Consider the following 24,161-nt stretch of genomic DNA (forward strand, 5'->3'; position numbering starts at 1 on the left):
TATTGGCGGCGCTAGACGAGTTTTAGTGGCGCTTTACTGAGCGCCAATAATTGTAGTTTTTCCCGACGCTAATAAGCGCCGCTAAAAATCAATCCGAGCGCTGGTATAAGTGGTTTCTGAACACTTTTTCCCATGAAAAAGCGCCGTCAAAATTACACGAGCGCCGCTAAAAGCTTTTCTATAGATTTCACATGCCCTAGCATGCTAGTAATTTTTTTTATTATATATAATTCAATCGAAACCTGTATTTTTAAAATATTGGAAACATAAAAAATGATGCCATATAAATAAAATTGAATATTAAACAAATTTTATATTACTAGAAAATAAAAAAAATATATAGTATTTATTACAATACACATCTCCAATTTGATGAGTTGGCTAAGAAAATGATTAAAATTAATGATGTTTTTCTATCATTTAACAATGAGGAAGTAGCACTTAAATTGCAGTTAGTTTCTTTCAACTCCAACTTCAAAGAAACGTAATTGCATGTTGAAACCCAAACTCCTGATGTGAATGCTAAGGAAATTGCAATTTGGTCACTATATTGGAGTAAACACAGAAATTCTACTCGATGGAACATCCAAAAGTACCCTGATTGAATATCATCATCAACATCATCATCATCTAAACCTTGTCCTAACTAATTGGGGTCAGCTACAAGAATCCTATTCTGCCATTCCACTGTATCAGGGGCCATAGTATTGTCCTGATTGCAGATAAAGATGAAATATTACAAGTAGCAGTAAATAACACCAGAAAAAACATCAACTGGGAAATATTACCTTATATACGTACGTTTCCAAAGCCTCCTCCTCCCAATTTATTTTCTTGGCTGAAATTTTTGGTTACAATTTTCAAATCTTTGTAATGAAAATTTACTGGGCCACGTAACTCGGTTGCCCCATAATATGTCTCCTGTTAAACAAGCATTGATTGGGCTGCATATGGATGTTGAATGGGGAGCATAAATCCTTTTTTAATTTTTATTTTTTAGTTGTCCATTTCTTCTTTCATATGTAAAATGGTCCACCTGATGGCTGGATTAGCCCATGGTATATAATGTTGGGGTGCAGTAGACGAATGACCGGATATCACATCCATATGTCACATTGGACAGAGGATATTTCCTGATCGAGCCAATGAAGACATACATACACTTGTCAAATTTACCAATATAGTATCTAATGGCATGCATCCTGCAAAAGATTGATATACAACTTAGCTAAAACATTCAAAATAACTGAAAGGGTCTTGGTTGAAGCATTTCTTCAAATGGTTAACATGCATATTTCAAACCAGATAAGAGACTTGAAAAACACAAAAAATTCAGCAAAACTAAAAAGAACAATTCAAACCTCCAATTGGGAATTAGAAGCCCCAAATTTCGTAACCAAATAAGATTTTTTTTTTTTAAAAAAAAAAAAAAAAAAAAAACAGAGAGAACAAAAGAAAACAAAAACTAAAAATTCAAAGAAAAAGAGAATAAATGGTTATTTTAAAAAAACCCAACTATATTACCCAAAATCGTTGCAAAATTCAGAGAATAGATCTGCACACATTCAAATCAGTCCTTGCATTTGGGTTTTAGGAATCCCATCCACAGATCGAGGCTTCATCAAAACATAGTGAATGTAGTTGGTGTGTGATGGATGCAAGCTATTGAAGGTCAAACATAGAAATGAAATTCATGAGGACTATGAGCAGATACGAGTTTCATTACCAATCAAATCATGTCCATGCAGTTCTATTATCACATAGATGTTTATTCAGTTCTAGTGCCAAACAAATAGTGTTCATTCAGTTCTATTACGAAACAAATAGTGCTCATTCCTAAGAAAATGGACTTTTTTTTGGGTGAAGTTTTATATATATATATATATATATATATATATATATATATATATCAGTCAGATTTGAACTACAAACATCACCTGCCATTCCAATCTGGTTGGATGATAAAGTAAAAAAAAGAAAAAGAAAAGGTCGAGGGAAGGTGGTCTAACCAGCACGTAAGTTCCAGCAAAGAGAATGCCAGCTGCACCAACGGTAACACGTGTAACTAAAAGTGTAGAAGACCTTGTTCACATGCATTCCTATATCAAGGAAAAAACAAGCTTACCATCAACTTGTGTTAAACAATCAACTGAAAGAACCAAAACAATAGAAGATGTCTTATCTTACTGCAAAAATTCAAGGAAAAGCCAAGGACAACAAGACAAAATGAAGGGATCATCCAGTGTGAAATCCTGTCCTTGTGACAAAGGAAGCAAAGGGTTTACATCTAAGAAACAACAATCTTTAAAAAATAATAAATAAATAAATAAATTTAAAAAAAAAAGTGTTGAAGGGTTGAGAATGAAATTTCAACAAAAAGTGTCCATGAATCAGGGATCAAGGTTGTTCGACCACTCTGATTTTGGGGCTGTGACTTAAAAATAATGGGTTCCACAATCTATTCATTACATTTGAGTCAGTGCACTCCACATGTATAATTTCTAAATGAACAGAAACATGCCTTTCAAGAAAAAAGTTACAGAAATTGCATTCCAATTAAGTGATGTAATCTCACTGTTGCAGAAAAACCAATTAGGCAACCAAATACCTGAATCTAATTCGTTTGAAGATCTTTGTCCCATTGTGAAGGTGGACAAAAGTTACATATATACCATATTCGAATTGCTTAGTCTCCTCTTCTTCATTACTATACCTTAATGTTGAAAATCTAACAGATCTTGAGCCACCTTACTATTGAAGAAAAGGATAAAAGTTTCATTTGATATATATTTTTGTTTTCATTTTTTTTTCCAGGTCTATCCTTTGTCTATTTCTTTTGTCAGCAAATGAACTGCTACCTATAATTGATAAACTTCGCCCATCAGATAGAGGGAACTTAGATGGAATTTCTAGCATCCCACAAGTTTTAAGTATATTGTGCCATGGATTGCAGGTTTCCCCTTTCCAAAATGATTGGTATGCTTGATGATTTTATTGACCTGAGAGGCTTAGACTGATTTTAATATTTAATTTTCTAAATATTTAGTGGTGTCTTTCCCTGGTTGAGGCCTCTGATGCTCTCTTAGAACCACCGCTTGTTGGAGACACAAAACCTAAACCCACCTACAAAAGCAGCCCATTTTTTTCACAGCTTTTAAAAGAACCCAGAGAGAGAGAGAGACTTCTTTGAATATTATACCTTGGCAGGTGGCTCTACATGCATGGGCTCAGATGGGAAGATATTCAAAGTAGGAGGCCTGATTCCTGAGTTCTCTGCATACATGAAAATATTGATCAGAAGAAAACGATGAAGAAAAACAGATCGAAAAAAAAAGCATCTACTTTTTTCCAAACACAATCATCACACAAGTACCTAAGACTGGAAGAGAGTGAAAAGGAAGATATACATTCTAAGTATCTTATGCATTTGCAGCTCTTGCCATCGAAAACTGAAAAAAATGAAGAGAGAGAGAGAGCTCTTGCCATCGAAAACAGAAAAAATGAAAAGAGAGAGAGAGGGGTAAAGCAAAGAAACAGAAAATCTTCCCTGTACTCTTTTTCAGTACATGGATTTGCAGGAATTTCACGAGTAGTTTGTCACAAGTAACGATCCACAAAAACATGTGAATGCAGAAAATCTTGCTTTATCAATAAAAGCTTGAGGCTGAAATTCCTCTCATTGCCCTTGTGTAGAAAATGCATCTCCATCTTTCTTGCTAATGAGTCACCTGTGGGAAAAGCATGCAAGTGGTAGGCCCCATCATGAAAGTCACCTGAAGCAAAAATCAGTTGATCCACTCATGAAGTAGGTCACGCCATCAAAACAGATGGATAAGCAATGTTCTGACTCAACATACAGATGTGATCTTTATGGTGGGATCAATTGCCTATATAACTTCATAACTGTAGATAACTAGATTTGGATATTGCTCACTTGAAATCCACATGGCATGCTGAGGTGGAGTCTGGGTAGAAGTCTAGCAGATGAATCCCATCATCAGAGGTAGATCCAACTGCATATATCTGCACAAGAAGACATAAGACATTACAAGATATTTTGCTATAACTGAATCGCATGGTTAATTATTGTTATAGTTCTAAGAAAACCACACAAACACATAAGGTCATTGCTTGCTAAGTGTAGCTCTAATCACAGCATTCATATACATGCAGAGGTGGCTAACATTGATCATTCATCATTTGCTAAATTAGGATTGTCCGAGAAATGTGTGTGTGCGTGTTTGTCTATATATATATAATAATAAGAAAGACTCAATAAATGCTAACCCAGCTGCATCACCCACATTGGAAGCAAAAAAAAAAAAAACTGCATCATCCTCAAACAGCCACAACACCTGCAGCTTGACAAAGGGAAGACTCAGTAGCCAACGTAGAGATTCACCATAGCAGCCAGATCTTGAAACAGAGCCAGCTACTGATCGACCGCAACTGGAATTTGAATCCCATTAATCAGGCTAGAGACAGTCACATCTACCAACCTACTATGGCTAATGCAATCACTGCACTTGCAGCATGACAGGCATATGGATGTATCAAAACAAACCCTTGGCCACCAAACAGATAACCATTTCTAGGATTCTGAAGAAAAAAAAAACTTGAATTTACTTCAATTGATCCCAGATGTGCAACAAACAACCACTAGTCTACTCACCTGCTAGATGCATAGAAGACCTGTACACCACGCTAAAAGTTCAATTCTATTCTGATATTTTAACCACGATGCTACAAAGAGATCTCTGGCATAAACATGAGCCAACCTTAGATTAATATGTATACAAATAGAGAGAAAAGTAGAGAAACATGGGTCAACAAGCGAAGAACTGAACACAATTGATGGTTCTTTTAAGCACTTTATACATAAAAACTTCAGAGAGTGATTTCCCCAACTCGTCACTAAAGAATGAGAAAAAAAAAAGGTTTTCCACTGCAATTTTGATTGCATCCAAGTAACTCTACATAAGATAGCTAACTCTACCAAGCGGAAAAAATATAAAATAACTGATTTAAACTGCATCCCCAAATTAGGCCAAAGGAGGACCAAATTAATGGAATGACACTCAATTCAAATTCAACAAAAGTCTGATTTCTAGGATCCGAAAACTCAGAAAACTGCCTGATTACTACTTGTCCTTGCATTGCATTATTATTCTATATGTTTTTAGCAATAACAATTCAAAATAAGAAAGATGACATAAAATCGAAATGTGACAAAATGATGGGAGGAGATCAAAAGCATGTGGTTAGTGTCTTGGCCACATGACACTATGGTAAGATGATGTCGATGTTTGGTCAAGAGAGTGTTGGCATCTTTCAGAGGGTCCGATTGCTCCAAAAGATAAGTCATTTTGCTTCTACTTTCCTAAGGCTCTTAATGAAAAGTGACTAGATTCATTTAATTCATCTACTCTCCCAAGTCCAAGGGAAGATAGGGACTTCATGGTTGGCTGATCCTCTGGTGATGTGGTTATGATAATGCTGGTTGTTGCTCTAAGTTGTGTTGTCACCTTTCAGTGGGTTCATTTGCGTAAGAAGAGTGGAGTAAACAGTGGCTATAGAGCCCTCTCTTTCCACTATTGTAAGTTTTTAATGTTGTGATCTACCACACTTTCTACTCTTCCGAGTCCCTTAATGAGCTGAAGTCCATCAAGGGAAGATGGGGATATCCTCAATAGGATTTTTGAGGGCCCATTGAAACACTTCAGCATTGGTGAGAAACATCCTGTGGTTTCGAAAGCTTGGAAACCTTGCGCAACTTTGCCCCCATTTTTCTTTCCTTCTTTGTTTTATATTTTTTGAATGGTGACTAAATTTTTGTTAAAAAGAGGCAAAAAAGGATTAAAAAAAAGTATAATGAGAAATCATCCTATTAGTACAGAGCAAAAGAGATCCCTAACTACCCCAAAAGAGAACCACTAAGCTGCTTTTAAATGCATCTGTAGATCTAATCCACACCACAACTAGCCACTTAGACTTGTAAACACTTGATCCAGCAAAATAGACATTGTTAAAAGTACCATTATTGTGTTTCAGCCATATCATCAAAACTGCTTTTAACTATAAAAGTGAGGTGTCATATTGTCCATTGCTACCTATCCAAGCGAAATGCCACACATGAGGAATCTGTTACTAGTAAAAGTAGGCCTATTCAGAATTACAATATGACACGCACACTGGCGGGGCATGTGCATTGTTGCATAGCTGGTCCCTATCCAAGCAAAATGCCACATATAAGGAATCCGTAACTGGTAAAAGTAGGCCTATTCAGAATTACAATATGGCATGCACACTGGCAGGACATGTGCATTGTTGCATAGCTGGTCCCTATCCAAGTGAAATGCCACACATAAGGAATCCGTAATTGGTAAAAGTAGGCCTGTTCAGAATTACAATATGACACGCATGCTGGCAGGACATGTGCATTGTTGAATAGCTGGTCCTTTATGTGGACAACTGGATGGTGTGGCTATATACAATTATATTTGTAGAATTTATCTGCTTTACAAGAAATGCATTCCCAATAAAAACTAATTGCAGATAACATAAAGTTCACACATTAATTCTGTGTTTTTCGACCTCTGTCCAGTCCCAGGTTCACACATTAACATTCATTCTCATTTGAAGAAGAGATGCACACAAGTTGAAGAAATATGCATGAGTTCAAATATGTATCTGACCTCTAAAACCTACACCATATTCATCTGCTCAGCTACATCCACACAAAACATTCTTTGTTGGACCATTTCATCAAACAGTTAGCATGCATGAAATACAGGAGGTATACACAAGGGGCTTTTTGGTTTTTATGAATGGGGCTATTGTAGCGACCTAAAATGATGATATTATGGTCCATGCACCAAAAATCTGAAAGGGGGCTAAAAAATCCCTCTGCTTAGTTACATCCACACAAAACATTGCTTGTTGAGCCATTTCATCAAACAATTAGCATGCATGAAATACAAGAGGTATTACACAAGGGGCTTTTTAGTTTTCACAAGCGTGGCCATTTTTAAGTGACCTAAAATGATGATATTATGGTCCACGCACCAAAAATCTAAATGGCAAAACAAAATCTAAGAGAGGGAGAGAGAGGGAAACAGAGAGAGAGAGAGAGAGAGAGAGAGAGAGAGAGAGAGAGAGAGAGAACCCTAATGTAAGAAGCAAAGAACAGAGAAAGAGCAACATAAAGAGGAAGAGATCGAACCTGCAGATAGGAGCCTCCGATTCCTTCGATTTCAAAAGATCAAACCTCTGCGAATGACAGATCTTTGTTGATTCAAATTCGAAAATTGTCAAAAATTACAAAAGAAATTTGGAAAAGGAAATCATATCGTCAAGCTCGTTCTCTGATTTTTGGAGGAAGGAAGGCTCTTCGACTCCTCGATCGCTCTTGCTCCTGTTAAAAGGCTCGAGTTTTGGAATGTAGGTGTTGCTTCTCTGAGCATTGCAGATCATAGAAGCAACTCTCGATCGAGAGATTTCAGATATCTAGAAGAAATGATGATAAAGATGAAGGAAAAGGAAGAGATGTTATCATCTTTGGAGAGAGAGCTGCAAGTAGAAGGAGAGATAGAGAGAGAAATTTTAGGGTCTTCTCTTTTCTTTTTTTTTTGGAGATGAGGAAAATGAGAGAAAAGCTAACGAATTTGTGTTTTCCTTGGACTTTAACCCGCGGTCATTTCCCACATTAGGGCCGACCTTACGAAGTCATCGGTGATTCATATCTAATGGGGCAGTTTTATGTCAGCCGTAAGTAGAAAAGCGCCGCTAACTCTCACTTATCTTGTAGTGAAAGGTGACCATAGCCCCACCCTGTTCACTTGTAGAGATTTACCATGCCCCGCCAATCGAGGGTCTAGAATCAGCCAAATTATCTATGAAGAGAATTCTCGATGCTCTAAATGATGAAAAAATCAAGATTATTGGCGTATATGGCATGGGGGGAGTAGGAAAATCTACCCACGTGAGAAATGTGAACAACCATCTAAAAGGGGCACTAAATTTCAGTAGAGTCATAATGGTGGCAGTGTCTAAGGAAGTGGACCTGAAAAGGGTCCAGAATGACATTGCAAAGCGATTGGGCCTAGATCTCAAGGATGAAAGCATATCTCATAGAGCGACTCAACTCATGAAGAGACTGATGGAAGAGGAGAAGTTCCTCTTCATCTTGGACGATCTATGGGCTAGAATCGAACTGGCCAATGAGGGTATTCCTTCTAGTGAACGCCACAAAGCTTTTAAGATCATATTCACTTCACGGAGTGAAGATGTTTGCAAAGAAATGGAGGTCGAATTCAAGATCAGGGTGGAACTGCTCTCCAAAGACGAGTCGTGGAAATTGTTCAAAGCGAAAGCAGGCGAGGTTGTTGATTATCCTACATTGCACACTGTGGCAGAGAAGGTTGTTAATGAATGTCGTGGTCTGCCATTGGCAATTGTGACAGCTGGAAGGGCGTTGAATGATGAGAAGAGCTTCAAAGTGTGGAATCATGCATTGTCGGAATTGAAGAAGTCCGCCCCTAAGAACATCAGAGGCATGGAGCAAGAGGTGTATCGATCCCTAAAATTAAGCTACGATTATTTGCAAACTGAGGAGTTAAAGTTGTGCTTCTTGTTTTGTAGTCTATTTCCAGAAGACTACGAAATTGATGTGGATCAAATGATTAGATGTTGGATGGGTGAAGGGTTTTTAGAGGATGTTGAAACATTGGAGGAAGTTCTGAACAAGGGACACACATTGGTTGGAAAACTCAAGGCTGCATGCTTGTTACTAGATTGTGACAAAGAAGGGTATGTAATGATGCACAACATAGTTCGAGACGTGGCTATTTCAATTGTGTCTAATGATGATTCCTACAAATTCTTTGTCAAAGCAGGATTGGCATTGAAAGAATGGCCAAAAGTGGACCGGTGGGAAGAATACAAGAGGATTTTGGTGATGCAAAATGAGATCGAAATGCTACCTGAGAGGTTGGAATGTCCTGAACTGTTTGTTGGAAACAGAGATTTCTACAAATCCAAAACCGTGTGCATATCTTATGTGCAAGCTGTTAGATTAGATTTTTTTTTTCTTCTAAGATCAGATTGCTACCTATGTAGATTTCTTTCTAGATTTCTCTGGATTATTTTTTCTTTATTTAGCTACCCCTAGGATGAATCTAGACAGGGATAGTTTAGTAATTTCACACAATAAGAAAGCCTATAAATAGGCAGCAGTGTAATACGATTTTCAATTCATTCCAATACAGCTGTTGTTCTCTCTTCTTCTTCTTCCAAAAGTTTCTGATTTTTGTTTCATGGTGGCTGCAGCCACACGTAAGCAGGAAGCTGGGTTTTAGACCCAACAAAGTGGTATCAGAGCCCTTGATCCTTGGGCCTCATCAGCCGTGAGAAGGAGGTCTCGCACTCCCTGTTTTCCCTCTGCCAGGTTTGTTTGATACGTCAGTTGTGGTGGGCCCATGACCCACAGGTCCAGTTTTTTTTTTATTAGAAACAGTTTCCAGCAAAAAATCTGCTTTGAAAAAAAATCCGATTGAAAAAATCTGTTTTCAAAAATCAGATTGCAGCAACAATCTGTTATCAAAAAATCAGATTGCAAAAAAATCCGATTGAAAAAATCTGTTTTCAAAAATCAGATTGCAGCAACAATCTGTTATCAAAAAATCAGATTGCAAAAAAAATCCGATTGAAAAAATCTGTTTTCAAAAATCAGATTGCAGCAATAATCTATTATTCAGATTGTAAAAAAAAAAAAAATCTGTTTGCAAAAAAAAAAAAGACATGCAGCAAAAAAAAAAAAAAAAAAAAAAAAAAAAAAAAAAAATGTTTTAAAAAATCAAATTTTAGCCCCCCAAAAAAAAAAAAATCTGTTTAAAAAATATTCATATTTTTCTTTCATCTATATTTTTTTAAAAAAAAAATCAGCTGTTTAAAAAAAATATATAGAAAAGATGGCTAGCACAATCCAGCCGCAGGTTCCTAAGTTGTCAAAGGACAACTATGAAAAATGGTGCATTCAAATGAAGGCATTGTTCGGGTCGCAAGAACTATGGGAGATCGTCACCGATGGGTATGAAGAACCCACTATGGAAGAAGAAACCACCTTCACCAATGAAGAAAAGATCACTCTAAAAAAATCAAAGGAAGAGAGACAATAAGGCTTTGTTTCTCCTCTATCAAGGGTTGGATGAATCCACCTTCGAAAAGATTGCCGAAGCAATATCAAGCAAGCAAGCATGGGATACCCTTGGCACCATCTTCAAGGGTATAGATCGAGTGAAGCGGGTTCACCTTCAAACATTAAGAGCCGAGTTTGAAGCGACTCACATGAAGGAAGGTGAGAATATTACTGATTATTTTTCACGTTTGCTTGTAATTGTCAATAATTTGAAAAGAAATGGTGAAAAGATTGAAGATGTCCGAGTTATTGAAAAGATACTTCGATCCCTCACAACCAAGTTTGAGCATGTGGTTGTGGCGATTGAAGAATCAAAAGATATTGAGAAACTTTCCATTGAGGAGTTGATGGGATCGTTGCAAGTTCATGAGCAACGAATGCAGAAGAATGACAGTTTCATGCCGATGGAACAAGCTTTAGAGTCAAGATTGACTCTGAATAATAACAATGGTGGACGTGGAATTCACAACGTGGTAGACGTTTTGCTAACAATCGCGCAAGAGGCAGAGGGCACGGATACCAACAAAGCCATGGCCAAAACCAGCAGAAAAATACCAATTTCCGTGGAAGAGGAAATGGTAGAGGTAGATCTATGCATGGACGAGGAAGTACAAAGAACATCCAATACTACAATTGCAACAAGCTTGGCCACTATGCATCTGATTGCTGGAGCAAGCCGGTGACTCAAGAAGAGCTATCCAACTATGCCGAAGCATCAAGCCATGAACAAGAAAGCTCCACACTTCTCCTTGCACAAGAGAAAGGTAGTGATCAGCATGATGTATGGCATCTCGACACGGGTGCAAGTAATCACATGTGCGGCGACAAGAAACTCTTTGTGGAACTCACAGAAGGAGTTCATGGCGATGTAACGTTTGGAGACTCATCAAAAACACCTGTGAAAGGTAAAGGTAAAATCCAAATCTTTCAGAAGAATGGTGTTCCAAACTATATCTCCAATGTGTACTATGTGCCTAACATGAAAAGTAACATACTGAGTCTCAGACAACTCCTCGAAAAAAGGTATGTCATACACATGGAGAACTCTTCTCTTTCCATTAGAGATATGCATGGACGTTTGATTGTAAAAGTCCAGATGGCGAAGAACCGTATGTTTCCTCTCCATATAAACACAATGCTTGAGAAGTGTTTTTATGGAAAAGCAAAGAATGATTCCTGGATGTGGCATCTTCGCTTTGGCCATCTAAATTTCAGTGGCCTGAAACTTCTGTCCTCATCAAGCATGGTGCATGGTTTGCCTACTATTAAAGCTCCAGAACATGTGTGTGAGGCGTGTACACTTGGAAAACAACAAAGGAACTCCTTTCCGAGTGGAGTATCCCAAAGAGCAAGAGAACCGTTGCAGTTGGTTCACACTGACATCTGTGGACCATTAGATCCAATCTCTCTTGGAGGTAATAAATACTTTATTACCTTCATTGATGATTTCAGTAGAAAATTATGGGTGTATGTAATTAAAGAGAAGTCTGCTGCTTTTACTGTTTTTAAAAATTTTAAGGCCCTTGTTGAAAAAGAAAGTGGTCTTAAAATCAAAACTCTTCGATCTGACAGAGGTGGGGAGTATACCTCAAATGTTTTTCGAGAATATTGCAGGGAATATGGCATTAAGCAACAACACACTATAGCGTACACGCCACAACAAAATGGAATTGCGGAACGAAAAAACCGCACCATCCTCGATATGACGAGGACCATGCTGAAGGAGAAAAGTCTGCCAAAGAATTTCAGGGCAGAGGCAGTTGCATGTACTGCCTATCTGCTCAATAGGTGTCCAACCAAGAGCGTCAGATTCTAGACACCACAAGAAGCATGGAGTGGATACAAGCCGAGCATGGCGCACCTTAAGATCTTTGGGTGTGTCGCCTACCCTCAAGTTCCAGAAGCGAGAAGGAAAAAGCTTGATGATCGTGGCGAGAAGTGCATCTTTATCAGCTACAGCGAAGAGTCAAAGGCATACAAGCTCTACAACCCACTAACCAATAAGCTGGTGGTAAGTAGAGATGTAGTATTCTGCGAGGAAGAATCTTGGAAGTGGAACCAGGAAGATTCGGCCAAAGAAAGTCAGGTTGAGGCCGAAGTATATGAAGAAGAGAGGCATATGAATCAGGAGCAGACACCCACATCACCCCCTTCGGATCTCAGAAGTCCAGGAGTACGCTCCATATCTCTTGGAAGTATTTCATCAAATCAGAATTCATCCAGCACATCTTCATCCGATTCTCCTTCATCCTTGGCTCTTATTAAAATGAGAAGCCTCAACGACATCTATGCAGAAACTGAGGAAGTGAATTTACTCTGCCTGTATGCGGACCACGAGCCTCTCACATTCGAGGAGGCTGTGAATGAAGAATGTTGGATAAAGGCTATGGAAGAAGAGATTCATGCCATCGAGAAAAATCGAACATGGGAGTTGACCTTACTCCCTAAAAGTCAGAAGACCATTGGTCTCAAATGGGTGTACAAAATCAAGCGGAATGTCGATGGTAAGATCGAACGATATAAAGCAAGGCTCGTAGCAAAAGGTTACAAACAGAAATATGGGGTAGACTATGAAGAAGTTTTCGCCCCAGTTGCTCACCTTGACACTGTAAGAATGATTATCTCCCTTGCAGCTCATCACAGTTGGATGATCTACCAACTGGATGTGAAATCTGCATTCTTAAATGGGGTACTCGAAGAAGAAGTATACGTTGACCAGCCTGAAGGCTTTGTTATGCAAGGGGAGGAACACAAAGTGTATCGGCTGAAGAAAGCCCTGTATGGGTTGAAGCAAGCTCCTCGTGCTTGGAATGCACGGATCGACGGTTATCTTCAAGAGAATGGTTTCGTCAAATGTCCATATGAGCATGCCATCTACACAAAGAAGAATGCCCATGGTGATATGCTTATCGCTTGTTTATATGTTGATGATCTGTTGTTCACTGGGAACAGCCAGGAAATGTTTGAAGAATTCAAGCAGGCTATGTTCAAAGAGTTTGAGATGACTGATGGTGGATTGATGTCTTTCTTCTTGGGCATTGAAGTGAAGCAACAAGTCGGTGGCATTTACATATCCCAGAAGAAGTACACAAAGGAACTTCTTGAGAAGTTTCAGATGGTCGACTGTAAAGCTGTAAATACACCTGTAACAACAGGCCTGAAGCTCGCAAGAGATGGAGAAGGAAGAAACGTCGACTCAACCCTATTTAAGAGCCTAATCAGAAGCTTAAGGTATCTCACAATCACTAGGCCAGATATAGTCTACAGTGTTGGGCTTCTAAGCCGGTATATGGAAGCCCCAAAAGAGTCATACTGGCTAGCTGCAAAACGAGTACTGAGGTATATCAAAGGGACTATTGAATTCGGTCTCTTTTATTCATACGATGATGAAGCGATGTTGTATGGATACTCTGATAGTGATTGGGGTGGTGACCAAGATGAAAGAAAAAGTACCACAGGCTATGCTTTCTATCTTGGGTCGATAGTATTTACATGGAATTCAAAGAAGCAGAGTGTGGTCGCCCTGTCCACATGTGAAGCTGAGTACGTAGCAGCTTCATCCACTGTATGTGAGGCGATCTGGCTAAGGAATCTGTTAAAGGAGCTGAAGCATCTACAGGAAGAATCCACTGTTATATATGTGGACAACAAGTCGGCAATCAAACTTACCAAAAATCCAGTTCAGCATGGAAGGAGCAAGCACATCCACACAAGATATCACTTTCTTAGAGATCAAGTAAAGTAGAAATTGGTAAAGCTGGAATACTGTCACACCACTGAGCAAGTGGTAGATATCTTCACCAAAGCATTGCCAACTGACACATTCAGGAGACTTAGATCAATGCTTGGAATGAAGCCGGTTTTGGTTTGAAGGGGAGTGTTGGAAACGGAGATTTCTACAAATCCAAAACCGTGTGCATATCTTATGTGCAAGCTGTTAGATTAGATTTTTTTTCTTCTAAGATCAGATTGCTACCTATGTAGATTTCTTTCTAGATTTCTCTGGATTATTTTTTCTTTATTTAGCTACCCCTAGGATGAATCTAGACAGGGATAGTTTAGTAATTTCACACAATAAGAAAGCCTATAAATAGGCAGCAGTGTATTACGATTTTCAATTCATTCCAATACAGCTGCTGTTCTCTCTTCTTCTTCTTCCAAAAGTTTCTGATTTTTGTTTCATGGTGGTTGCAGCCACACGTAAGCAGGAAGCTGGGTTTTAGACCCAACACTGTTAACATTGATGATGCAAGAAAATGACAATTTGAGCAAAATACCAGATCAGTTCTTTGAAGGTGCAAAATCACTCCGTGTTTTGGACCTTGGTAGAACTTCTATCACGCGACTGCCATCATCAATGTCATATTTGTTGAATCTACGGGAACTTTGCCTACAAGCATGCTTGCATTTGGAAATAAAAAGTTTGTCACCACTCAAGTCACTGAAGGGACTTAAATCTCTTGATCTTTCACGAATCACGATCAGTGAATTGCCAACTAGAATAGGTGAATTGGCCAATTTAAGGCGTTTGGACCTATCCTTCAATCCGAGCCTTAAAAATCTGCCAGCAAATGTAATAACGAAGTTGACTTGTCTGGAAGAACTAAAGATGGTCTTAAGCTTTACAGGGTGGGAAGTTGCAGGGACAAGAAGGTGGGGCAAAAGCAACGCTTCTTTAGCCGAAGTCGCATCTTTGAGACAGCTGAGTTGTTTGTGCCTTGACATAGTAGAAGCAGGCAGTTTTCTGCAAGATACCATATCGAAATCTTGGGAAAAATTGGAGAGGTTATGCTTCCGAATAGATCGGTTAGAGTATGATTCTAATGTCTTTGATGACATGAGAAGTTACCGTAGAATGATGATCATTGATGGTCATAAGTGCGTACCTCAATGGGCTAACACTACAAGAAAACTGGTCTTTAGCGGCGGTCAAAACCGCCGGCAAATTCTTTGCCCGCAGTCAGCTAACAGCCGCTAAATCGCTACTTTTTGCTACACTACCAGAAAATTGGTAAAAAGCTACGGATAAAATCCGTAGCTAAAGATGATTAGCCCACAGTGCAACCATAGCCATTGCTACTGTGGCTCTTGAAAAGTTTGCTACGAATGAAATCCGTAGCTATAGGAATCTTGGCCACTGACAATCAGTGGCAATAGAGAAAATCTTTCTCATCAAAAAATACAAAAAATAAAAAATAAAAAGAAAACGAAAAGGTGACCCACATGCATCCTAGTTCTTTTTTTTTTTTTTTTTGGACACCAGTCTAAGCAGCTAACATACCTTGGTTAATGTCAATGATCTCCTTGTTGCCCATGATTGCCATTGTTTCCAAGGGACTCGTTTCTTCTGTCGATCTTTGGTGAGCTATCTAGCAGTAAAAGGCATCAGCACCAGTATTTCGGAGTCCTTCAGCAGGTTCAAGCCCTCAATGATATTGAGGTTCACCACCTGTGAGCGGCGGTTCTCTGTTTTGTCTACCAGAAGCTCAATCTTCTCACCACGGTCCAGAACCTGCACAAAGGGAGATTACAATGGGTTTATGTTGTTCTGCACATCACAAGATTTAAATAATTTGGGGGCTTCAAAAGACAGGCTGCATGGAGGACACTAATCTTGGCATTTGGGTGGCCCAAGGAAAAAGATTTTCCTAATTGCACAAAAAATAAATCCAATATATTCAAGTCAATGCCATCCATGCTTATATTCTTTGTCACAAACTCATTGAATTCTTGATTTTAGTATCAACATATTTAAATCATAATTTTAAAACTAAATGCCTGTCTTTATCTCTACATATAAGACTGTTGATTTAGAGAGACTAGGGGACCATTGAAACTCCATTAGTTTAAAAGTTTTTGTCTTCCCTATGTTGTTGAAGCTCTACTAGGTTCAACATATATTTCATAGGCCACAAAATGAAGATCACAAAATGACAGAGAGAGACAGTGGAAGAATTGTTATTCCTTTACAGTGCCCGCACATAGATTGGAATCCTTGGAACCAGCTGAATGTGAGCCGAGCTTCAAGTGGTTTAGGAATAGAATTTACAAGAACCATTCTGGACTTAGACGACTGCCTCCTATAAGGCTTAGATGATGATGATGATGAAGGTTAAAAGAAAAAAAAAAAAACAATAATAAAAGATGTCAGATATGCATGCTCATGCTGGACAAAAAAAAAAAAAACACAACAGCATAAGAACTGCACAACCTCGGCTGCAAAATTTTCTACCCAGGTGCCACTGTCACTTTGAATTGTGTTTTTGATTTGTGCTCCTGCTCCTGCCTCCTAGCTGTTCATACTTGCTAACATTTTGAAGCTGAAGCTTCTCAATTCCCATGCTCAAATCAGTTCCTGCTTACCTTCACACTTTGTGATTACTTGCACACCAACAAAGAGACCATTACCGTGGGCCTTACCTGTGGAAGTATGGAGCTTCCAATAGAGAAAAGAATGGTTACCATTCAATTCTAACCTACAAAACAAATCTTAGCCATTAGCCACTGTTCCAGGTTATTCCATTAGCATCTTACAAATTGAATATGATAACGGATCCTTAATGTATAAAATCAAGCAAGAGACACCTTAATAACAATGGCTTACTAGCTGATGTCGAAGCACTTGGTCATTTCCATAGCAGGCAAAGTGGCATTCCCCCTAGCCATGGAGAAGTAGACATCAAACCCAGTCTTCTTGGATGAACCCAAATGGTTTTCTTTTCATGAGAGGCAAGTCGTAACATTGTTGCACCATCCTCCTCCCTAAGAGAGAAAAAGGAACATGATTTTAATCATGCAACATCTGCACCTACTCTATAAGTGAATTAAATACCTCCACAGATGAAATACACGAGAAATTCAAACCAATTTTAATCATGCATCACCTTTGTAACTTTGCAAGTCCGATTTACATTGATTAGTTTCATATCAAAACCCTGTCATTATTCCAGAAAAAAAAAAAATAGAAGTTCTCAAGAAGAATGAAGTACACAAAAGGTTGGTGCAACAAATGAATGACTTGCAGCTTAGATAAAAGGTTTCACAAAGAATTATAGAGAAAAATGGATTCGCTTTTTCCTCCAGTTAGATGGCCTGCGTAAAGAGAATGGAAGTATTAGAAGTCACTAATCCATTGAGTGGACAAACATATAGTTTTATGGCTCAGATTTCAATTTCCTTGCAACTTACCCATAACAAACAACCCATTTGGGATATTAAATCAAGATCTAAAACTACCATGAAATATTCATTGAGGAGAATTAAGCCTCTTGTCTACTCTACAAATCAGAATAGGAATAAACTTTCTCACTGATGTTGACATTCTTCAAGTTCATGCCGGTAAAATCATCAACATATATGTAGGAACTAGAACCTTATGACCAAAGGTCCTCTTCAAGATCCTAGGGGAAGCCTTACAACTGGTTCACTCCATACATCACCATTTCAAATTTAGAAATGCAAGTAAAACATACAAATGGAAGCACGGCCAGGTAAAGTATAATCGATCCATTTCACATGAACTGGTACTGATTTTCCCGGAATCATGATACCCAGATACTTTGAGAAAGATCAATCACCCATGCATATTAACAGACAAAGCTGTACTTGTTGAGGGATGATTTGTAATGGCATTCCTGTAATTCTTTTGTGATGGCAAACTTGCAACTATTTTGCTTTCTGGATCTCTCCAATCCTCCTAGCTATTCTAGATTCTTCCTGCATTTGGTACTAGAGGTTTATATCATATTTTGCATTCTATCACTTAAAATTGTCTGCAGTCAACATGGTATCTGAGCAAGTTCTCTGATCCTGTAGAAAATTTTTAGGCTTCACATCTCTGTGGACATAACTAATATAAGACACAGAAGCATGGTGTTGGAAATAGAAACAGAAAAACTATATTGTGATTAAATGCAATTTAAGGAAGTGTATTGTTTTTCATATTGTGATTAAACGCAATTTGATGGGCCATAGATGTAGGCAGAGCATTAACCTTCCCACTACGAACAGAGGAGGGCAACAGTGATTAGATCTTCTTAAGCAAAATACAAGTTTCATTCCTCAATGGGGCACAATAGGGTAATACAAATTTCTAGATATACATTTGTTTTGAAACAGGTCCACTTGAGGTGTGAAACAACTTCACTCTTATGCCAGAAGTTTTAGGCAACGTAGGTTACTTTATGGAAAGCTTTGTTCTTGCACCTTACGCTATATTGGCACATGTGGCTGCATGTTGTTGTGCACTCATGTGTGGGCGTAACAAATCTCACCCAGAACTTGTGCTTAGGTCTAAGAAGCAGGTTGGTTGTAAATGCAGATTTGAAATATTTGGGTTTAAAGAAGCTGTGTTTTCTTGACTCGACTCCTTTTGAAGCAAGTGAATGACCAAAGCGGAATTCTAATATTTGGGTCGATGCAAGTTCCATGAAGCTCCTTAGTCCTTCCTCAAGGTGCATGTGGCAAACATCTCTGATGCAACTTCCATGAAGCTCCTACATCAAAGTACATGTGGCAAACATCTCTGATGCAAGTTCTATGAAGCTCCTACATCAAAGTACATGTGGCAACATCTCTAATGCTCAGGAGTATTGATCTGATGGGTCACATGTGGATAGACTATCGGCCGAAAATCATAGTGAGAAAACTGCTTACACTAAAAGTTACTTTTCAATAAAAGATCAATTAATGTTTTCAATGATTTCAATTAGGGAATCGACACTACAAATCCCTAATTAGGGATTCGAAACTCAAAAATTCCCTGGTAGGTGCTAAGATGAGGACAATAGGACCTTTAGCTTGTTCTGGTCCATAATCAGCAAAAAGAAAAAAAACAAATAAATGAAATGTAGACAGTTGGATAACTACAACTGTCAATGGGCAAGGCTTGGGCTTAGCAAAATTGAAATTTTGAATAGGGCCAGCCAAATAGGCACATCCAATCAGTTCAAAATCCACACCAAAGGCAACCCAGGCCCAACTCATTAACAACCATATGGATAACAATATTGAAATGAAAATTTATATCAAATACAAGCAACTTCAATCTCCCTATAAATAGTAACAAGTGGGTGTGGCTTTGCATTTATATGAACCAATCTGAGAACTCCAGTGTGAGATCCAGACCATTCATCCAGTGGGCTCAATGGTGAATATTCCCAAGCTCAGTCCAGTCCACTCACTTGGTGGCCCAAACTTGTATGAAACAATAGATGGTTAGAAAATCAAATGTTCCTCATTCAAGATACATGCGCAGCCACCCTGTGGATGAACTGGCCTGATTTTTGGAATAGGGGCATTCACCTTGGGGCCTACCTTATGAAGGGCCCGAATCTCACATGCGTTTGACTACTTGTCTTGCATTTGCAGATGGATGTTTGCAAGCAGCATGTCTTAAAAATTAGGATTCTTTATGTGTGTGGAGTAGGCATACAGTTAATGCTATCATACCAGCCACTGCACCAATTCTGAAACCCTTCGTAGCAAATTCACCACTGAAATGAATTTGGTCCAAGGATGACAGATTTATACCCCTTTGTATGTCTTTCACCTTTCAGACATTTGCGGCACTATTAGTTGACTAATATTAGATAAAATAGAGATGTTAACTCTACAAAGTTCAGAAACTTCCAATTTTAACACCATGCTTTTCTGCAGGTGTAATATACACGAAAAAGGTCAAGAGAATAACAGAGATCAAAGGGGCGATCGCGGGCACCTAGAAAAGGCTCTTCTTCTTCTTCCCCTGTAACAATTTTGAGTCATGTAAGAAGGAAACCTTCCACAAGCATGGAGTCCAAGGAATATGAAGCAAAGAGAAAAAACTTACAATGTATTTGGTAACTAGAAGGAAAACCAAGAAGACTGATCCTATGAGGATTTTCTACCAATTCCACTGCGAATGTAGTAGAAGAAAACAGTCAGTGAGGAAAAATGACAGCAATCTGTACTTCTAAACTCATTAGCTTAGGGAAATTTAGTTTTGGCTTGACTGAGTCATTGGACAACCTAATTGACTTATCATGGTTGCTAGTTTTGAGTTGGTTGGTTTCCATCTCAAATCCAAGCTTTTAAACACTATCAATAACAGTCGTTTTCAGTAGATTTTCATACCCTGTGATGTACAAAACTCCATACCAAATGCAAAACCGGAATTATATCCGTCTTCTTAGTAAAATTCTTTATGCCAAGGAAACCTTTGAGCTGTTACAGAGCAATTGTGATGGCTGCCCCACCCATGAACCCAACAATGGCCGCATGAGATAGGAAGTCGATCAAGAATCCTAATATGTAAACATTACCAGAATCGTCAATGTTATAACAAAGAATACCGACCTTTTAAGTTAACAAGGGTATGGAAAACTTGTAAAACAGATCGTTCAATTACCTAAAAAATCCAAGTGTGTGACTTGAGTGATCCCAGCAAAGAATATTGCAGTGAATACAAGCCGGAGATACTCATCTGGATTTTTAACAGAATCAACCTCATTTTGTAGCAAAGTCCCCAGAAGGAGAGACACAACTGCTACTGGTCCCGATGGCAATGTCGCGTGAACTCCCCATGCATGTGTAAATCAGCGGCGGAATGAAACTAGAGTCTATAACGTTTGATTGGAGAAAGATTCATCAATCAATGCATGCTGTCATTAGGAAAAATAAAATAAAAATAGAACATAAAGTCAATTGCAGCTTCCTTTCCAACATGAGGACATGAGAAGAACATCCATGTGCTTTTGACGTCTTCTCTTCCAACGGGAAAGAGGGCTACTCTGAAATGACAAAATTGGCCCTTTGTATTTTTCAATGACAAGAAAGAGGGCCCAATTTTCCCTTTAATGCTTGTAGCACTTCAACTGCTGTGGCCTTTATTTGCATGAATACAAGGGAAATGAAAAAGAAAAAGAAAATGCATTAAAAAGAATTTCCAATGCAACGTTTATGGGCATTCAATTAAGAAAAGAATCATATTCCAAAAAAAAAAACAGAGAAGTTAAATAGCTGATTTTATTCCAAAAGATCCTGACAAAAAACTCATTTAAAATATAAAAAAGGAACAGATTTTATTCCAACAGATCCTAAAAAGAAAAAAACAAAGTATAAAAAGGAATAGATTTTATTCCAATAGATCCTAAAAAGAAAAAAACAAAGTATAAAAAGGAACTGATTTTATTCCAACACATCCTAACATCTCGACATCCTAATTCCTGAAACAATCAGCAATCTTTCAACCAATCTCAAGAGTTTGTACATGGGAAGGAATCGCATCTATGGAAGCATACCTGCCGCAATCGGTTGACTTACCAACTTGGCTTTGTTGAATTTGAGCCATAAGTAGATCTCCGGAGAAATGCCACCTGAAATCGGTCAGCTCAAGGAACTACAAAGGTTGGATTTAGCTCAAAATTGGATCCAGGGCAGAATCCCAACTTCCCTTTGAAATCTAAACAAACTAAATGAACTCGTCTGTGTTGAGGCTTCGCCAGACTGATGTCCGCCTCCTCGACCCCTTGAACGATCCCGACACCATCAGCGGCGGCGCATCCGTATGGCCATTGCTCGGCGCTGCCGGGAAGAAGCCCTCGCCGCTGCCGCTGCGTCGCCGGGAAGATCGGCCATGACGGATCCTAACGATCTCACATCCAAAAACCCTAGTCTTCAGTAACCCTGATTTTGAAAGAATTAGGGTTGAGAGAGAGAGAGAGAGAGAGAGAGAGAGAGAGAGAGAGAGAGAGAGAGAGAGTGGGTGGAGAGAGATTTCTAGGGTTAGGATTACTGTTTTTGACTGTTGTTATTCCTCGATTCTGCAATCGAGAGAGAGAACGAGAGAGAGAGAGAGTCGATCGGGGAGCAAAATGAATTAGGGCGTCCCTTTTTCTTTTTATCGGCCCCTTTACCTGCGGCCGGTAAAACTGGCGGCCGGCAAAGGGTAACCCCAACTGTCGGCTCTGCATCTTTTTCTTGTAGTGTAAGATTTTGTTCCCAAGAACAACCTTCCTGCAGCTATATTATCGTAGGGGCCTAACAACAATCTCTGGACTAGATACAGATAAGACAGTGGTGGTCAGTTTTGAAAGTTTAGAATATCTTGAAATCTATAAATGCCTAGAGATAGAATATGTGCTAGATGGAGAGGGCACCATGGAGAATACGTTACAAAATTTGCAACATTTAGAGCTCCATTTTCTTCAAAAGCTAGAGCAAATTGTCTTCGATGAAGAATCTCTTCCAGAAAGAATGTTTCAAAATCTAAGGTACGTCAAAGTGGTGGAATGTGACAAGTTGAACAACGTATTCCCATCCATTTTATTGCAACGCTTGCAAAATATAACCAAACTCGAGGTGTATAACTGTGGAAAATTAGAGTATGTGCTTATGGGTGCAACAATAGGGTTGCGACAGGAAAATATGCTTCCAAAACTCGAAACTATGCATCTTGAGGGTCTACCGAAGCTGAGAAGTATCTGGATGGGATCAGTTGCACCGCTCCAAAATGTTCGATGGTTGAGCTTTGTTAAATGTAATGCATTGAAAGTGGCCCTCTCATCGACTCTAGCAAAGGGGCTACCTAATATGGTAGGGTTTCATGTACACAATTGTGATGGAGTTGAGGTGATAATTTCCCAAGCAGATGGGGTGGTCGATAAGGGAATGCTGCCCCATTTAACATTCTTGGAGTTGCGTGGCCTGCCGAAACTGGGACGTATATGTGAAGGGGTGTTCGACTGGAAATCATTGGAAGAGATCGCAGTGAAAGAGTGTCTTAGTTTGAAGAAGCTCCCCCTGGATGCAGGAAGTGCGCCCTGCTTACGGTGGGTCAGAGGAGAAAAGAGGTGGTGGGATGGGCTGGAATGGGCCAAAGAGCATGCCAAGGCCCACTTTCAGCCAATGTTTAGAGACGTCGACATCCATCCTCGAGCATTTCACGGGCTTTGCTACTACTTCCTACCGGACGAAGTGAGTGGTATGGTACAAACCACAATGGTCCAGTTATAAAGAATATGGGCTTGATCACCCCACCTGGGATTATGTTCAAGCCCATCTACAAACGCTAAGTTGGCGCATGTTGTAAGCATCCAAGCTGTTCATTATGTGGACCCTGCTGTGTACATCCCATTGCTAAAAAATTGGCAACTTCACTCATCAGATCTGCTATAATACACAAAACAAATGAGATATGCTTCCATACACTATGGCATGCCTGATCAATGGTCCAACCTGATTTGTGGGCCAGGGAATCAACACGGTGGGGTCTGCTTGGGAATTTACAAATATGCCTAATTGGCATGTACATACAGTGTGGTTGGGTCGGGCTATACTCCTAGGCAGCATTAGAAAGCCTCTTTAGAACATATAATAATGACTGTTATTTTTTAGACAGAATATGTATGGAAAGATTCCAATGTAACATATCCCTTAGACTTATAAATGTAATTTCTGTCATGATTTGTTCTTCTTGTTATTTATTATACTTGTAATTCTCCAGTAGTTGTAGCTCAGCTTGCCTTTAGATGATCTAGTCTTAGCTTGTCCAACAAAAGAGAGTACCATTTAGGAATAAGAGGTGGGTTCCTCTACCATTGCTATTCATGAGAATTTTATGAAACTAGCTGCATGTGTGCCCACTGTAGTGTGTGTATGGCATCCAATCCATCCAATAGGGTTCCCCCACCTGAAAATGGAGCACACCAAAAAACAGGCCAATCCAATCATCAAGTAAGCCACACTATAAAAACAATGGACAACCACCAAAAACATATAAGTTTTATGGACATACGAATAAGTTGTATATGAATTTGTTTCAGATGTATAGGAATATGTTTTACATGTGTATGAAAAAGAGTTGTAGGTTAAGCTTAATCTACAACAATTGTAGATGACCCGGCCTCCTGGAATAAATGCTATAAACAAAAAAATAACTTTGGAAATTAACATGCCATGGAATATTATTTAGAAAATGGGACAAATA

At 38.9% G+C, this 24,161-nt stretch overlaps 1 protein-coding gene and 3 long non-coding RNA genes across 5 annotated transcripts; 1 reads left to right on the top strand and 3 right to left on the bottom strand.

The window, feature by feature from the left end:
- Window positions 1-1,942: 1,942 nt before the first annotated feature.
- On the bottom strand, window positions 1,943-4,871 carry LOC131239832 (uncharacterized). 2 transcript variants are annotated; one of them, XR_009168422.1, is made up of 6 exons: window positions 4,305-4,871; window positions 3,567-4,023; window positions 3,200-3,273; window positions 2,609-3,123; window positions 2,188-2,257; window positions 1,943-2,099 (listed from the first exon to the last, which is right to left on the bottom strand). It is a non-coding gene; the product is annotated as an uncharacterized LOC131239832 (long non-coding RNA). The 2 variants fall into 2 exon arrangements; XR_009168423.1 differs by lacking the exons at window positions 2,188-2,257; window positions 2,609-3,123 and having other exon boundaries at window positions 4,305-4,864.
- Window positions 4,872-7,894: 3,023 nt separating this feature from the next.
- Window positions 7,895-14,455, top strand: LOC131238864 (disease resistance protein At4g27190-like). The gene is made up of 2 exons (XM_058236456.1): window positions 7,895-9,043; window positions 14,390-14,455. The coding sequence occupies exons 1-2, from the start codon at window positions 7,895-7,897 to the stop codon at window positions 14,453-14,455; spliced, it is 1,215 nt and encodes a 404-aa protein (XP_058092439.1).
- Window positions 14,456-15,453: 998 nt separating this feature from the next.
- LOC131241526 (uncharacterized) lies at window positions 15,454-17,047 on the bottom strand. The gene is made up of 2 exons (XR_009169094.1): window positions 16,800-17,047; window positions 15,454-15,707 (listed from the first exon to the last, which is right to left on the bottom strand). It is a non-coding gene; the product is annotated as an uncharacterized LOC131241526 (long non-coding RNA).
- A 2,446-nt stretch (window positions 17,048-19,493) lies between these two features.
- LOC131241527 (uncharacterized) lies at window positions 19,494-21,125 on the bottom strand. The gene is made up of 3 exons (XR_009169095.1): window positions 20,309-21,125; window positions 20,025-20,090; window positions 19,494-19,940 (listed from the first exon to the last, which is right to left on the bottom strand). It is a non-coding gene; the product is annotated as an uncharacterized LOC131241527 (long non-coding RNA).
- Window positions 21,126-24,161: the final 3,036 nt, after the last annotated feature.

This window comes from Magnolia sinica, chromosome 3, assembly GCF_029962835.1.
Source record: "Magnolia sinica isolate HGM2019 chromosome 3, MsV1, whole genome shotgun sequence".
Lineage (NCBI taxonomy): Eukaryota > Viridiplantae > Streptophyta > Magnoliopsida > Magnoliales > Magnoliaceae > Magnolia > Magnolia sinica.

What these genes read in the sequence shown, in the direction of transcription:
- LOC131238864 (XM_058236456.1), top strand. Translation starts at nt 7,895, where the DNA reads ATGAAGAGAATTCTCGATGCTCTAAATGATGAAAAAATCAAGATTATT. An exon ending in ATTTCTACAAATCCAAAACC is followed by an intron (nt 9,044 to 14,389) that starts GTGTGCATATCT and finishes TGGTGGTTGCAG; the next exon opens with CCACACGTAAGCAGGAAGCT.